The sequence below is a fragment of the Balaenoptera musculus genome, chromosome 15, assembly GCF_009873245.2.
Source record: "Balaenoptera musculus isolate JJ_BM4_2016_0621 chromosome 15, mBalMus1.pri.v3, whole genome shotgun sequence".
NCBI classification, from domain to species: Eukaryota; Metazoa; Chordata; class Mammalia; order Artiodactyla; family Balaenopteridae; genus Balaenoptera; species Balaenoptera musculus.
In genome coordinates, this window is record NC_045799.1 from 14,161,331 (window position 1) to 14,177,588 (window position 16,258).

A 16,258-nucleotide genomic window follows, 5' to 3' on the forward strand; every position below is an offset into this window, starting at 1 on the left:
ACGGTAGCTGTTACTATCCTAGCTCTAAAGACGACGTCGGACACATGGTTCATTGTCCACCAGCCACAACCGACGCTGACTAGTGTAAGCCCCTATTGGGGGGGAATTCAGGAGCCCAGGAACGAGGAGTTCCAAGAAGAGAACTCCTGGGGGTGCAGCTTCCCGGGATCCAGAAAGACTCCTGAGGACAGGAGATTCCGAAAAAGTTTTTCCGCGAGAAGCACCGAAGCTTTCCGAAAATAGCCGAAGAGCTGGGATGCAGGGGCCAACAAAGCCGACCGCCAGAGTCACCAAGGGCTTCCGGAAAGAGCCGAGGAGTGGAAAGAGCGGTTTACCGAGAGTTGCCGAGAGTTTATGGATATAGCCGAAGAGCAGGGAGGCGGGGCCACTAGGCTTCGAAAAGAGCCGAAAAGTTGGGAGGAGGAACCACTTCCACAAGGCGGAAGTGTCGGCGTTCGAGTGGCCGAAGAGGTCCGAGGATTTCCGGAGCGGGCCGAAGCAGCTCCGACAGTTTCCGGAGAGGGCCGAGGATCTCCGAGTGGCTATACGGAGGCGCAAACATGGCGGAGGCAGGCCCCGCTGAGAGTGAACTGAACGAGGGGCTGGCGCCCGCGGCCGAAGCACTGGTAGCGGCTCGGGAGCGGAGCAGACGCTTCTTAAGCGGCCTAGAGCTGGTGAAGCAGGGTGCCGAGGCGCGAGTGTTCCGCGGCCGCTTTCAGGGCCGCGCGGCCGTGGTGAAGTACCGCTTCCCCAAGGGCTACCGACACCCGGCTCTGGAGGCGCGGCTCGGCCGGCGACGGACGGTGCAGGAGGCCCGGGCGCTGCTCCGCTGCCGCCGCGCAGGTGAGGCGGCCCGGCTTGGGGGCGTGGGGGACGCGGGTAAGGGGCTCCCCTGCGCTGCGGGCCGCGATTTGCCTCAGTTTCTCCGTTTGTACCTTCTGCATGGCTTTCCGTTAAGAAGTGTCATCCTTTCATCCTTTTCGTTCATTAACTCTTCAGAAGCCGCTTGGCCTTGCAGCGACTAGCATTTGTCCCGGAGCCATTGGCGCCTGGTTCAGTTCTAGGCTCTGCCACTCATGTTCAACGTTGCGCATGTCATTTAACTGCCCTGAACCTCTGTTTCCCCATTGGTACCGTCTCAATTTTCGATCATTATCTTTTTTTTCTTTTAAGAAGCAGACGTAATTGCAAGTACTTGCCCAGGAGCCAGGATCTCTGGGTTCAAATACTCCGCTGCTTCATATATAGCCTTTCAGCAAAGTTATATAACCTCAGCCTCAGTTTCCTCACATGTAAAGGGAAGTCACTGTAGCTATATCCATCTCATAGGGATGTTGTGACCATTAGACGAGATTTGTATGCCATGTATTATGTTTGAACGTAGGACTGACTTGTGGCGCTCAGTAAACATTAGATTTCATTCAATTGTTTATTTTTTCATTAAAACACCATTATGCACCATGACCGTAAACCTTGTCCTCAGATGAGAAACGGAGACTCAAAGGGAAGTAACTTGCCCAAGCGACCCAGCCAGGCTCTCAGCCCGTATTCCTCTGAGCCAGAAAACACTGGCTTTGCACTTTTAAACTTCCTACCTTTGTTTCTGTCATTGGTATTTTTTAGGTGTCTGCTGTACTCCAAGACACTGTTAGGTGCAGGGAGATCTGGAGGAAATTCAGTAGCGGACAAGCAGATGCACCACATCCCTTGCTCAGATTTAACGACATTATTCACGTGTTCATATTTTCTATTTTCACCCTCTCCAAGATCTAAGTTCTGTTAAGCAGGGATCGTGCCTGCTTTGTTTCCTGCTGTATCCCAACAGATTTGTCTCCAGTATCTAGAAGTGTCTTGAGGGTGATTGACATTCAATAAAGATTCATTGAATCTTCAAATTCAGAGAAGTCATTGAATTATTGGAAGTATTGATCTCATGTTATAGAAGCAGAAATGGCAGCTTAGAGAAATTAATGTGACTTTAAAGTTATACAGCTAATAAGGAAGGGAGCAGGGATTTAAACTTGTCCTTCCTCTCTATAAAGATGAATCTCTAAGCCGGCACATGGCTTGGCCTCCTGCTGGTGTCCTTATCAGGTAGAAACGGCTCTGACTGGGCTGTGCGTACCCTTCTGGCTCTTTATTTTGTTTTGTATTTTAGCGAATAAGTATGACAAATGAAGTCCAATCATAAAGGGTGGAAGGGAGGAGGGAGCTTTGGCTCTGCTCACCTTAGCTATGGGGTGGTCTTAGCACAGTCCTGCAGGGGAAACTTCAGAGAAGTTAAGCTGTACCATTCTGCAGCATTCCTAAATCTTTTTCCCGAAATACGCAGATACACACTGTAAAAGACTAGCTCAGTCTTTGAAAATTAAGCTTACTGTTTAAAAAAAAAAAGAAGTATCTAATTCAATGACCCCTTATGTCTTGGTTGCAGGAATATGTGCCCCGGTTGTCTTTTTTGTGGACCATGCTTCCAACTGCTTATTCATGGAAGAAATCGAAGGCTCAGTGACTGTTCGAGATTATATCAAATCTACTATGGAGACTGAAAAATCTCCCCAGAGTCTCTTTGCCTTAGCCGAGACAATCGGACAGGTTTTGGCTCGAATGCACGATGAAGACCTCATTCATGGTGATCTCACCACGTCCAACATGCTCCTGAAACCTCCCCTGGAACAGCTGAACATCGTGCTCATAGACTTCGGGCTGAGTTTTGTTTCAGCACTTCCGGAAGACAAGGGAGTTGACCTGTACGTGCTAGAGAAAGCCTTCCTTAGTACCCATCCCAACACCGAGACTGTGTTTGAAGCCTTTCTGAAGAGCTACTCCGCCGCCTCCAAAAAGGCCAGGCCAGTGCTTAAAAAATTAGCTGAGGTGCGCCTGAGAGGGAGAAAGAGGTCCATGGTGGGGTAGAAGAATTCTGTGTGACGACCACAGACGGTTAAGCTGTTCACAGTAACTTTGAAGGAATGCTATGAATATGAGATTCGACCTAAATAAAGGTGGTGGGATCTTTTTAGGTGCTGTCTGTGATCATGCTTCTTAGGCATTATCATCTGCAGTTGACTGTTCTCAAGAGTTTACTCTGTACATAAGACATGTCTGGCAGAACTGGGCATTCAGAATAAATCTCAGGCTTTCTCTGCAATTGTGCCGTGTACACCTCAGGTCAAGGGCATGGCGTTACAAAACATTGAACCACATACTGAAGACCTTATTCTGTTTTCAGTCCTGGTGAGGCCAGGACAGAGGCTCAGTTGGTGGCAGTGTGTCTTTATCAGCCCTCTAACCCAGGCTTTTTGTTGTTGTGTTCATGACAGACTCCTGTGAAACCAGTACAGTGGGTTACAGCCAGCATTTTAAGAAAGAAATGGAATCAGAGATTAGAAAATATCAGAGCACATTGCATGTAGTATTGTAAGTATTGTTTTATGAAACGTGTTTGAAATGTGTATATAGACAATGGTATGTGCTAGGTTTTGATGTAAAATACAGTTCTTTTTGAGGGTCATGGTAAAAAAAAAAGATGAAAAATGCCGCTTAACTCCAATTTCTCCTTTTTAAAAAAAGCGGGCTCATAGCTTTCAGGCAACTGAAATTTATGTAATTCTGTACAAGACAACTTATTTTTTTGTTGCTCTGTGTTTTTATGGCTATCTTCTAATTAAGACAAGTGATTGGTACCAAGTTCCTTTTAATTTCTATAAGTAAAAAAGCTGGTTTATATCAAAGACAGTAGAGAGCAAAGACAGTAGATTGAGCAAAGATAGTGAAGTAGCTTGGAAATGACTGAAGTTTGATAAAACCTGGTTTAAGAGAAGGTGCAGGAAAACTGTATTAAGATTCAAAGTACCGCGAATTAGCTCCCACTTATCCTTGCCCAGTTTCTTCCCCCAAAGAATTTGTGTGTGTGTTGGGAGGGAGGTGGGTATAATAAAACACTTTCCTCCTTGTAAGCTCTAACTAGCAAGTCAATACTTTGAGTGCGGGCACTGTACTGGGTACCAGGTGCAGTGATGAGCAAGATGGACAAGCATTGTTCTCATGGAGTGAACATTCTGGAGCAACTTGGACTGTGTCCGTTTTGTTCACCACAGTTATCACTCTGCACATGGCAGATGCCCAGGAATGAAAGAAAACTTCCCTTTCTGGGTAGCGGTGACTGGTTGAGAGAACTGACATCATTGTTTGGTTACTACACGTCAGGCATTGGATCTAAAACAACGCTAAATTAGGTATTGTCACCATTTGATAGAGAAATGGGCTCAGAAAAGGGGGAGCTTGTCCAAGATGTCACAGGTAGCAAGGGGTACTTTTCCCTGCTCTCCACTGATCCTTTAAGAAATGAGATGCATTTCAATATATGACACATATTATAATATGTATTGGCATTATGTTACACTATTTTCAAATAATTCCAAGGCCACAGGAGCTGGCCATAATTTTTTTCAATGAGTATTCTCAACGTGACTGAAGGCTCATTCCCCAGTTTCCTCATATACTGTACAGCTAATATGGCGAATCTCTACCTCGTGGGGAGAATGGTTGACCCATGTGTGCAGCCGTTAAGTCAGCAGATACCTAGTGCTCGCTGTGTGCCAGGCACTGGAGATACAGAGGGGACACGAATCTCTCTGGAAACAAACTAAGTACCTAAGACAATTTCAGACAGTGATGAGGGCTGTAAAGCAGCGGTCCCCAACCTTTTTGGCACCAGGGACCGGTTTCGTGGAAGACAGTTTTTCCAGGGGTTTGGGGGCGCTGGTTCAGGCGGTAATGCCAGCGATGGAGAGGAACGGGGAGCGGCAGATGAAGCTTCGCTCGCTTGCCCGCTGCTCACCTCCTGCTCTGCGGCCCGGTTCCTAGCAGGCTACGGACCGCTACTGGTCCCGATCCGAGGCCCGGGGGTTGGGGACCCCTGCTGTAAAGGATGCTGAGATTCTGAGTGACCTCGAGCCTCAAGTGGAGGGAGAGGGAGGAGTGGTCAGGGAAAGCCTCGATGAGGTGACATTGGAAGCAAGACGTGACGGAGAACCAGGAGATGGGGCATGGAACGTCACGTACCAAGTTGGTGAAGGAGGAACATTCCTGAGGGACAGCAAGGCTGATGGGGCTGGTTTGCGGCCGAGCAAGGAGGAGGAGCAGGAAATGAGATCAGAGAGGTGGGTAAGCGCTGGGTCACGCAGGGCCGAGTAACAAGGCTGGGTTTTTATTCTTAATGCAGCTCAGGAGGTTTTAAGCAAGGAACATCTGATTTACATTGTGAAAGGATGACGTTGGTAGAAAAAAAAAAAACTGCAAGGGGCCAGAGTGGAGGCAGGAAAACAGAAGGTTGAGCCTGTGATGATGGTAGACCAGGGTGGAGGCGTCGGCAAGCATGCCGCAAGCCGTGTGGCAGTCACTGGGGTATGTGACACGGTGGCCAGCGGCTGTGGGAGTGGCGGCAGCAGCAGCAGGGAAGCAAAAATGACCTCTGCAGGCATTAAGAGGGAGAGGGAGACACCAGAGACTGGAGACACTTCACACGTGATCCCAGCAGGAGTATTTCCTGTCTTCGTACTCAGCCTGTGGCCAGGGCAGGGAAATAAGGATTAACAAGCCTTCCTAGGGGAGCAGTGCATTCCTCTCCTAGTTCAGTGTCTCACAGAGGGCTAAGGAACCCTCTGCGATCCCAGATCCCTCAAAGTCCACAGGGGACAGACAGCCTGTGCTTTGCACCGATGAGCCAATGGCACCAGCAGCAGCGTGTCAATTCCCACCAGTTATAACAAGGGTTATAACGGATGAGGAAACACTCTTAGCAATGAGGAATAGGACGTCCTAGGATCACAATAAGTGACAGAGCTGGGATTGAAGCCCACATTTTTAACAACCGTTAACTTTATTGAGCAGTTACTAAGTTCTTTGCGTGCATTAACCCATCTTACAGAGGAGACAGCTGAGGCCCAGAGAAATTCAGTCTTGCCCAAGGTTACACTGCTAATGAATGGCAGAGCCAGGGAAATGTGATGTGACACAGATGTGTCCAACACTGAAAAGGACACAGGGCCACATCTCCTGGGAAATTGTGGCCAGTCCGCCGGCCACAGAATGGAGTTACCCAAGCCTGGCCTACTGAGTGCCCCGTATAGGCGTGCTCTTATTAAATGATCTGAGCTGGCCGAGAGGAGATGGGAGCACCTGCACTCATGAGGCACGTGGGCTATAATCTCTGCCATAACTGAGGACGTCGGCCTGAATCCTGATCCTGGTTCCAATACAATTTTATTTACAAAAACAGGCAGCTGGTTTGTGGGCCACAGTTTGATGTTTTAAAATATCACATTAACATACTTGTCTCAGTTAACTGAGTTTTAGGGGGCCCCTTGAGTTTGTGCCCTAGGCAGGTGCTTCTCTTGCCTCGCCGGAGTCCTAACCCTGCCGTCACCAACTGACAGAGCCCCTGACAGTGAGTGCCCACGTCCTTACAAGGGCCTGCCCCAACCCTCTTTCTGGAACTGGGTATATCCTCTTTTGTCTTGAATTCAGGGCCCTGCAACTCCAAAGGACTGAATTCCCCTTTCCCCGAACCCAGTGGAGTGGCTCTCCTTCGCCACCAGAGGTCGCAAGTTACCGTCATTCTCTGTGCAAAGAAGTCAAAAAGAAACTTCCCTCCCCTTCCATCCTCTCTTTCACTTCCTTCTCTCCTCCCCTCCTCCTCCTCCGCTGTCCTCCTCCCCTCCGCCTCCCTTGTTCTCCTTCTTCTCCTTCCCTCTTTTCTTTCTGTCTCCCTCCCTTCCTCCCTCCCTCTCTCCCTTGAACTTGTTCATTTATTCACTCAACACCTTAGCTGAGTGTCCAGATGTGGTGGGCACCATGCTTATCACTCAGGATCCTAGTGAGCAAGACAGACCAGACGTGGGGACGTCTAGTTCCCTCCCGCCTTGATTTTGTCATCCGTTCTCTCACTCACTAGGCATTTAGCAAGCATGCTGGCTGTGTCCAGCTCAGTGCCAGATCCTGAAGAAGCTACAGTGACGAGGAAGTCCCCCTACCACTATCCTAGTGCCGCTGCAGTCAATGGTTTCCCCACTGCTCCCTGTCCCCCCACGCCCCACTTCTTCCCTGGAGCCCCCTGCATTCATCCTCACTCAGCAGCCAGAGACACCCTTGTAAAGCCAGAGGATGCCACTTCCCTCTTCAGAAGTGTGATGGCTTCCATCCCATGTCTCCCTGCTCACCAGCTGCATGGCTTGGGACCCCCTCACTGTACCTCTGAGCCACAGTGTCCTCATCTGTAAAATGGACTAACAGTGGTGTCTACCTCGTCGAGCTGCTGTGAGCACTCTCCTGGGTCGGAATTCCCAGGAAGCACACTCAGCGATGCAGTTTAGCATGTAGGATGTTTATTAAGGTGTCATCCTCCAGAGAAGGGAAGGGAGGGAAGGAAGCAAGGGAGAGCGGGGGCAGAAGTGGGGCTGAGAGGCAGACCCAACAACAGCCTCAGCCAGCCTCCCCGCCCGGTGGAGGGGGGTGTCTGCAGCTACAGTGTCCCTGCAGAGATGTCCCAAGTTGGGCAGAGATGGCCAGGCCTTCATAATCTCACATCACCCAGACATGAGCGGGCCACCCCTGGAAGGGTTTGGGCTTGGATGAGGCCACTCTCCTTGTGACTCGATTCCAGAAGGGGAGACAAATGAAGGCTGCCTGCTGACCACATCTGCATCTGGGGCAATCGGTCCTTCCTTGAAGAGGGACTGGGTCTCACATCAACGCCCCCATAAGCATTAATGAAATAATGCACGTAGAGCACTACTGCAGTGCTTGGCACATCGTAACAATTAGCTGTTGTTGTTATTATTATATAATTTATATTGCTACTATTTTTAGAGACCAACAAACAGGCAATTATAATACAGCATCATTTGCTTTACTTTATAAGCCAAGAATACACAGGTGCACATTGCCTGGCCCCAACCCTAATCTATCTGAATCAAAAGGTCTCAGGCTGGGCTGAGAATTTTCGTTTCTAACAAGTTCCCAGGTGCTGCTGAGGCTGCTGTTCTGAGACCACTGACCTAAGGGAAATCAAGGTGTTTCATGGGAAGATCAGGAAATGGACGCTGGTAGGGCAGAAACAATAGTTCTTTGCTCTACCCCTTTTACAGAAGAGGAAGCTGAGGCTCACAGATGCTAAGCACCTTGCCTAGAGTCATCAGCCTGTATGGTAGAGACTGTGCTAGACATTGTCTGTTGCCTACTAAAAGCCAGCCCCCTTATTCCTTTTGGACAGAGCCTGGATTTGTCCAGGTATTTATTAGGCGCAGATGGCTTTATCTCAGAGAAGCTCAGATTGGTCCCTGATATAGGGGTGGGCATGTGACCTTTTTCTGGCCAATAAGACACAAGAGAAAATTGCTGAGTTTGCTTTTGGGGAAGATTTTGCTTCTTACAGAAGGTGAGAGAATTCCAATCCAAGAGCATGGGCTATCTTTCTGACCCCCTTTTCTCACTTTGGGTCAGCCACCCGGTTCTTCCAATAGGCAGCCATGCTCCCATCTCAGGGCCATTGTACTTGCTGTTCCCTTTGCCTGTCACACTGTTCCTCACACATCCTCACATGGCTACCGCCTTCACTTCCTTCAAGTCTCTGTCAAACACCACTTTGTCTTCCATGAGCACCCTGTTTAGAAGCTAACACCCCCAGCCTCAGCCCTCCTCATCACCTCCCCAGCTTTGTTGCCATCCCATTCACGAGCACCTGCTACCGTTTATATTCACTTGCTCATTTGCTTCTTGTCTGCTCTGGGGGGCAGAGGGTCCTGTTTGCTTCACTGTCTCAGCCCTTGTTTCTCTATTGGTGCCTGGAAGGTAGTGGGTGCTCAGTAAACATTTACTGAATTGAACTGAATTCCCTCATACAAGCCCAGCCTGCTTGCTGGAAAAAAACCCAAGGAGCCACGTGAGCCTTCCTCCCGCTATGCCAAACTCACACACACACACACACACACACCACCCCCACCTACCCACAGTCTTCCCTGCTGGAGGCAAAGCAGAGTAGGGTCCTGGCCTGCAGCTTGGAACAAAAAACACTCAGAACCCTTGGGGCTTGGTGCCGATCAAAGGCCCCCTGATGTTTGTAAACCTTCGCTCTCTGCCCGGGGTAGAGGGGGTTGGGGGTGGCCCAGAATCCAGAGTTAGTTGTAGCTCCAGGCCAGGGGAGTCCGGGCCCTGCCCCTTTCCCCGTAGAGAGGAAAGGCCCTGAGAGGTCAAGTTGCTTGACCCCCTCCCTCCAGGGTATCTCAAGGGGTGACTTATCCCAGCCCCAGCCTCAGCCCACCTGCTGGGACTTGCTTCAAAGCCAGTATTGCTCTTGGAGCTGTAGAGGCCTTGACCAAGGTGTCACGCTGAAAGATGCTGACCGTGGTATGGGCCTCAGTGAAGGGAGTGGGGGAGGCACTGAGAGTCCCTTCCGAGCAGGTGAAGTGGAAAGTGGTGCCCATACTCTCCCCTCAGGCTCTCTCCCCTCTCCCTGCTTTATGTTTCTTCATAGCACTACACACCATGTGATATGCTATATATTTCACTCATGCATCTCGTTATAGAGCTGCCAAAATAAAAGCTGTATGAGAGCAGAGACTTTTGCTTCATTTGATCACTGCCATAGCCCAGAAAGATGCCTGGTACATAGTATGCGCTCAATTCATATTTGTTGAATGAATGATATGCTTGATTTTGGTCGATGTTCATAGTAATAAAATACATTTTATTTAAAGCATGTTCAGCTATTCAATAGTTGATTGAACCCCTGCTATGTCCCAGGCACTGGGACTGTGGCGCGGTAGGATCTGGACTCCTTATTCTCATGGGGCTTCATCTAGGAGGGAATAATTTCAAATGGTGAATCATGCTGTGAAGGAACAACTCAGGGGGTTTTATACAGAGGGAGTGTTGTAGAGTTGAGGAAGGCTATGTTTCATTAAATTAGGTAGTCACGGAGGCCCTTCTGAGGAGGTGACGTCTGAATTGAGACCTGAGTGAGGAGAGGGAACCAGCCACTATGAAGGGATGGCGGGGAAGGAGTGGGGAGGAGAGATCCAGGCAGAGGGAGCAGTCAGTGCAAGAACTTGGCATGTTCAAGGAGCAGGAAGAAGGTCACAGAGAGGGTGGCACCCTATGGTTGAGGGGAAGGCAGGTGGGACGTGGAGTTGAAGTATTAGGCAGGATTCAGTCATTCATGTAAGTGACCAGCACAGTGCTTGGCACATAGCAAGCCCCTTAGTAACTGAGCTGATGAGTATAATCAGTGTGTGTGTGTATATATATATATATATACACACACACACACACACACACACACACGCGCGCACACACACACTTTACAGAGGTTGTTATTTGCGTATTAAAAAGAGGGGTAGCGATGTGTATCATTAGAATTTCAGCTCTACTGTGCGCTGGCCGTGAGACCTTGGACAAATGTCTTAATTTCTCTGAGCCTTAGTTTCCTCATCTGTCCAATAGGCATACCAATGGGAATGAAAATAAATGGTAGTCAAACCATCCTCTGTGGAAGTTCTTTAAGAATTCCCCCCCCCCGACACACACAAAAGATAAAACACACCAAAAAAAAGAAAAAAAAGAATTCCCTCCCACACTCTACTTTCTTTTCAGTGTAAAGGGGGAAGAAACAAAGGCAGGGAGCTAATTAGTGGGTCCAGCCTTGGAGCCCCCTTGCCCCCTGTAGAGTTCTAAGTCAACCAGCTAGAGGCCTTATGTCTGCAGACTCTCCTTCCTATAAGAAGCTCTTCTCCAGGTGAGAAAAGTAATAGTGGTGGTAACATTTACCTATCGCTGTGTGACAAACTGCTCCAAAACGTAACGGCATAAAACAACCATTTATTATGTTTGCAGATTATGTGGGTCAGAACTTTGGACAGGGCAACCCAGGGATGTCTTTGATCTACCACGTCTGGGGCCTTAGTTGAAAGGCGAGGGGCTGGAATTATCTGAAGGCTCATTCACTCACATGCCAGTTAGTTATTGCTAGCGGCCTCTTGGGGACCTCGGTTTCTCTCCATGTGGTTTTTCTGCCCGGTTTAGTTTGAACTCCAAATATGACAGCTGGGTCTCAAGGGCGAGAGTCTCACAGAGTGAGGGAACCAGGCAGAAGCTGTACCCACTTTATGGCTCAACCTTGGAAATCACATCGCATTCATTCTGCCATGTTCTGTTGGTTGGTGCATCACAAGCCCCCACCCACTTTCCAGAGGTGGGGACATAGACCCCCAACTCTCAGTGCAAAGTGTTACTCACATTGTAAGAGGAGCATATGGGATGCACACATAGGATGGAAGATATATATTGGTGCTGTCCTTGGAAAATCTGCCACAAGCAGAATAACAATGGCCAATTGTTGCACACTTACTGTATGCAAGTACTGTGCTATACCCTCGCCTGTTAATCCTCCTAACATCCCTATGAGTTACATACAATTTTTGTTCTCATTTCAGATAAAGAAACTGAGGCCCAATGGAATTAAACATCTTGCCCAGGGTTGCATAACAAGCAAGTGGTACAGCCAGCATTTGAGTGTTGCTTCATCCAGTGCGGGGTGACAGGCTCAATAAGGTAATGAAAATGGATTATTATAAGGATTAAATAAATTAATACATGTAAAGTGCTGCAAACAGTGCCTCACATATTGTAAGTGCAGTATATGTGCTTGCTATTATTAATGCTATCATTATTATTATTACTACATTTGAGTCACCAGATTGATACCTCTGCTCTAATAGAAGATATTTGTACTCTGAATCTCTCAGCTGGTTCCAGAAACAGGGAGCCAGTCCAGGGGCACTGGGTGCAATATACCCTGGTCCCAGTTGCCTCCAATTGGGCTTTGGGGAATGGACTTGAGTTTCTATGACGTCAGCTGGTCCAAATCCCCAGGACTCGTTTTTCTGGTTTGGAGCACCCCATCCTCCCACACCCAGGCCTCAAATGTCCAAAGTGCTCCCTGCAGGGCCTCGCCAACCATCCAAGGCTGTCTGACACTAACCTGGCTAGAACCTTTGATGAAGCCAACTATTGGGCTGGCTCAAGGTCAGGTCTCCAACTTGAAAGGACGTGGGAGAAGGTTTCATCACAGCCTGCAAAGGGTCCATTGGGAAATAACTTGCCCTAGGGGTTTACGGGAATCATGGCAGCATGACCTGGATAGGAAGTGAGCACTGCACCTGTTCCAGGGCCTTTCTCTTGCCATCTCTTGGTTTCCCAAATTTCAGATCTTTGCATCCAATTTTTGGAATTTTGCTATAACCATGCACTTTCCATACTAAGAGTTACTTAGTATTTTTCTTTGAGTTGCTTCACATTGTAAACTTCAATAGATTTAACTTAAAAGGAGGATTGTTTTAAAATCATGGGCTTTAGTTAAAAAAAAAAAAAAAAAAGAAATCACTTGTCCTAAGTCAAAAGTAATTAGAAGAATAAATAAAATAAAAAGAAACCAGTGCTGTCCAGTCGCAGCAAGATGTCGAAGTCTCTGGCCCTGAAGTCTTCTTTGGCTGTTACAAAGAGAGGAGTTACCAATGATGAGGTGTTAAAGGGACACTGACACCCAGCCGAGACCCTCTCTGTGGTGTAATGAAGAGTTAAAGAAAATTGACACAGGGAATAACTTTCACTCTGTGGGATTAAATGTTATTTAAATACTGTCTAGTACAACATAAAATGATCTGTGTTTCCTTACGGGTCTGCCTCTCACGTGTTGAGAAATATTCCACCATCTAATTCAGTCTCAATGACAGCTCCTTTCTGTCCCTCCTCTCAGAGATCTGAAGACATGTCCACAGAAAAACCTGCACACAAATGTTCATAGCAGCCTTATCATAATAGCCCGAAAGTGGAAACAACTCAAGTATCCATCAAGTGATGCATGGATAAATAAAATGTGGTATATTTATACAATGGAACATTATTTGGCCATAAAAATGAGAGAAGTACTTATACATGCTGCAGTGTGGGTGAACCTTGAACAAAATCATGCTAAATGAAAGAAGCCAGACACAAAGGACCACATATTGTATGATTCCATTTCTACAAAATGTCCAGAATAGGCAAACCTAGAGAGACAGAAAGTAGATCAGTGGTTATCTAGGGCTTTGGAGGTTGGGGGGAGATTGGGGGTTGGTTGAGACTGTTAATGGGTGTGGGGTTTCTTTCTAGGATGATGAAAAATTTCTATAATCGATTATAGTAATGATTGCACAACTTTGTGAGTATACTAAAAACTATTGACCTCTTGGCTTTAAATGGATGAATTGTATGCTATGTCAGTTATATCTAAGTAAATCTGTTACTAACATAATGAAAGCAGAATCTCACTCTGCTTAAATCCCCGCAGTGGCTGCCCTTGTCATTCAGGGTGAAATGCAAAATCCTTACTCAGCCTTTCAAGATCCTGTGTCTTCTAGGCGCTGGCTGCCCTTCTGATCACACCTCTGTTCCCAGTTCCTTGATGACTCTAAGCCAGGTCTTGCTTGCTCTTGCCTCAGAGCCATTGCACTTGGCTTTTCCTTCCTCTTGGAATGCTTCCTTCACATACTCAGAGGGTCCACTCGCTCACTTTCCTTGGGTCTCTGCTTAGCTTAAGGCCCTTAGTCACCTAGTCATCCAGGGCTTCCCTGACCACCTTATCTGAAATGGTACCCCCGCCCCCCATCACAAGCCGTCTCCCTCTCCTGCCTTATTTTCCTCTGTAGCACTTGTCATCTTCTCATCTTTATGCCATAATACATTTTACTCATTTGTTTATCATTTGTCTCCTCCAACTCCACCCCCCCCCCAACTAATTGAAGTTTCCAGGTAGGCAGAGATTTTAAATTTTTGGTCTTATTCATGATTGTATTCATAGCCTGGTATATAGTTGCCATGCAGTCAATATTTATTGAATAAAAGGAATAATGAAAGGTATGTATGATTAGCCCCAAGTTTACTGATGAGGGAAACCAAGTCTGGTATTTAAATATTCATTTAGTAAACATTGACAGAGCACCTACCACAGACCACGCCCGAGCCCTGGAGATATTAAGTGGCAAAATTTCGGTAGAACTCAGGAGGGCCATGAGAACCGGATTGAAGTCTCTAGATGTGAAGTTATAGAAGCCAACTCAGATTTTGCATCAGGGAAATGATTCCACCAGAATCTGACAAAAGATGGATTAGCTTTTAGGGGTGTGGGGAGTTGGACAGCAGGGGAGTTGTTCCAAAAGTGGCTCTCAACCCCAGCTGCACATTAGAATCTACTGGGAGCTCTTAAAAATCCTGATGTTCAGACCACATCCCAGACAATTAAATCAGACTCTCTAAGGGCAGTGCCTGGGCTTCAGCATTTTTAAAGCTTCCAAGGTGATTCCAAGTGCAGCCAGGGTTGCGAACCACTGTGTTAGATGGTTAGAGGAGTGTTGATGGCCCTTGTTATCTGATGGTACTGAGTATTAGGAAACAGCTTCTTGAGTGCATATGCTCAAATTGTTGACAACTCTCAAATATTTGAGGGGATGAGGTGTTATTTTACTTTAATGTTCACCATAAAAGTCATATTTCTTGTATCTAATAAACACACCTAATGAAACATATCTAATAAAACATATACTCTGAGTCATTACTATGTCATGGTTAGGCATGGGGACTCTGGAGCTAGACTACTGGGATTTGAATCCTCCTTAATAGCTGTGTGTCCTTGGATAAGCTACTCAGGCTCTCTGTACCTCAGTTTCCTCCTCTGCAAAATGGGAATATATTAGGATCTACTTCATAAGGTCATTTTTGTGTTCAGTGAGTTAAATCATATAAAGCTCTTAGAACAGGGCCTGGCACAGAGTAAGTACCCAGTGAATGTTGGCTGTTATTATTCATTAATAAATAAGATATGAAGCCAACATTCCTTGAGCATTTGACATAGATCACTAATTTGATTAAATTCTCTTGAACAGTATAAACTGCAATTATACATTTTAGTAAATCTGATTCTTTTGAATGGTTCAAGCATATTAAACAGTAGACCAGGGACTTCCTTGGTGGTACAGTGGTAAAGAACCTGCCTTCCAATGCAGGGGACGTGGGTTCGATCCCTGGTAGGGGAACTAAGATCCCACGTGCCACGGGGCAACTAAGCCCGCGTGCCACAACTATTGAGCTCACGTGCCTCAACTATTGAGCTCACGCACCTCAATGAGAGAGCCCGGGTGCTGCAAACTACAAAGCTCATGTGCCCTGGAGCCCGCGCGCCACAACTAGAGAGAGAAAACCCGCATGCCACAACTAGAGAGAAGTCCGCGCGCTGCAACTAGAGAGAAACCCGAGCAGACCGTGAGCCATGACGCAAAGATCCCACATGCCTCAACAGAGATCCCGTGTGCTGCGACTAAGACCCGACACAGCCAAAAAAAAAATAAGGAAAATAAATAAATAAAATAAATAAATATATATATATAAAAAAACTAGCAGACCAAGTATATACAGATTCATTGTGGATGAAACTCATGCATACTCTTACACCAAGATAGGTTACGAAAGTGCTGACCCCATGGAATTTAGTTTATTTCTTATTCATATTTTTAGAAAATCATAGTTTTAAAAAATTTATAGATAGAACTATAGAAATTACATAAGCTGAACACCAGAGAGAAAATAGAGTGAAAAAATGAACAGAGCCTCAAGAATCTGTGGGATTATAACAAATGGTCTAACATTTGTGTCATTGGAGTTCTGAAAAGAGAGGAAAAAGAGGAAGGAGCATAAAAGTATTCAAAGAAATAATGGCTGAAAACTTCTCAAATTTGGCAAAAGAATAAACCTACAGACTCAAGAGGCTGAGTTAACTCCAAACAAGATAACTAAAAGAAACTACACCAAGGCATTTAGTCAAACTTCTGAAAACTAAAGACAAACAAAAACACCTTGCAAGCAGTGAGAGAGAAATGACATCTTACCTCTAGAGGAAAAACAATTCAAATGACAGCGAATTTCTCACCAAAATTCATGAAGTCCAGAAAAAAGTGGCATAACATTTGTCAAGTGCTGAAAGAAAAAAGCTGTCAATTCAGAATCCTATATTCAGTGAAAATATCCTTTAGGAACAAAGGGGAAGTCAAGACCTTCTCAGATGAAGAAAACCTAAGAGAGTTTGTTGCCATTGGACCTACTCTAAAAGAATGACTAAAGGAAGTTCTCTAAACCAAAAGGAAATGATAAACAAAGGAATATTTGAATATCA

At 46.5% G+C, this 16,258-nt stretch overlaps 2 protein-coding genes across 2 annotated transcripts in view; both read left to right on the forward strand.

Annotated features, from left to right (window-relative positions):
- The first annotated feature begins 533 nt into the window (after nucleotides 1-533).
- Nucleotides 534-3,707, forward strand: TP53RK (TP53 regulating kinase). Its single transcript, XM_036825375.1, has 2 exons — nucleotides 534-843; nucleotides 2,435-3,707. Exons 1-2 carry the CDS (start codon nucleotides 561-563, stop codon nucleotides 2,911-2,913), a joined length of 762 nt encoding a protein of 253 aa, XP_036681270.1. The 5' UTR covers nucleotides 534-560; the 3' UTR covers nucleotides 2,914-3,707.
- A 7,813-nt stretch (nucleotides 3,708-11,520) lies between these two features.
- SLC13A3 (solute carrier family 13 member 3) overlaps nucleotides 11,521-16,258 on the forward strand; it is an 86,990-nt gene continuing 82,252 nt past the window's right edge. Inside the window, exon 1 of the mRNA XM_036825374.1 lies at nucleotides 11,521-11,607. The gene's annotated coding sequence lies outside the window, so the exon portion shown is untranslated. The remainder of the gene's footprint in view (nucleotides 11,608-16,258) is intronic.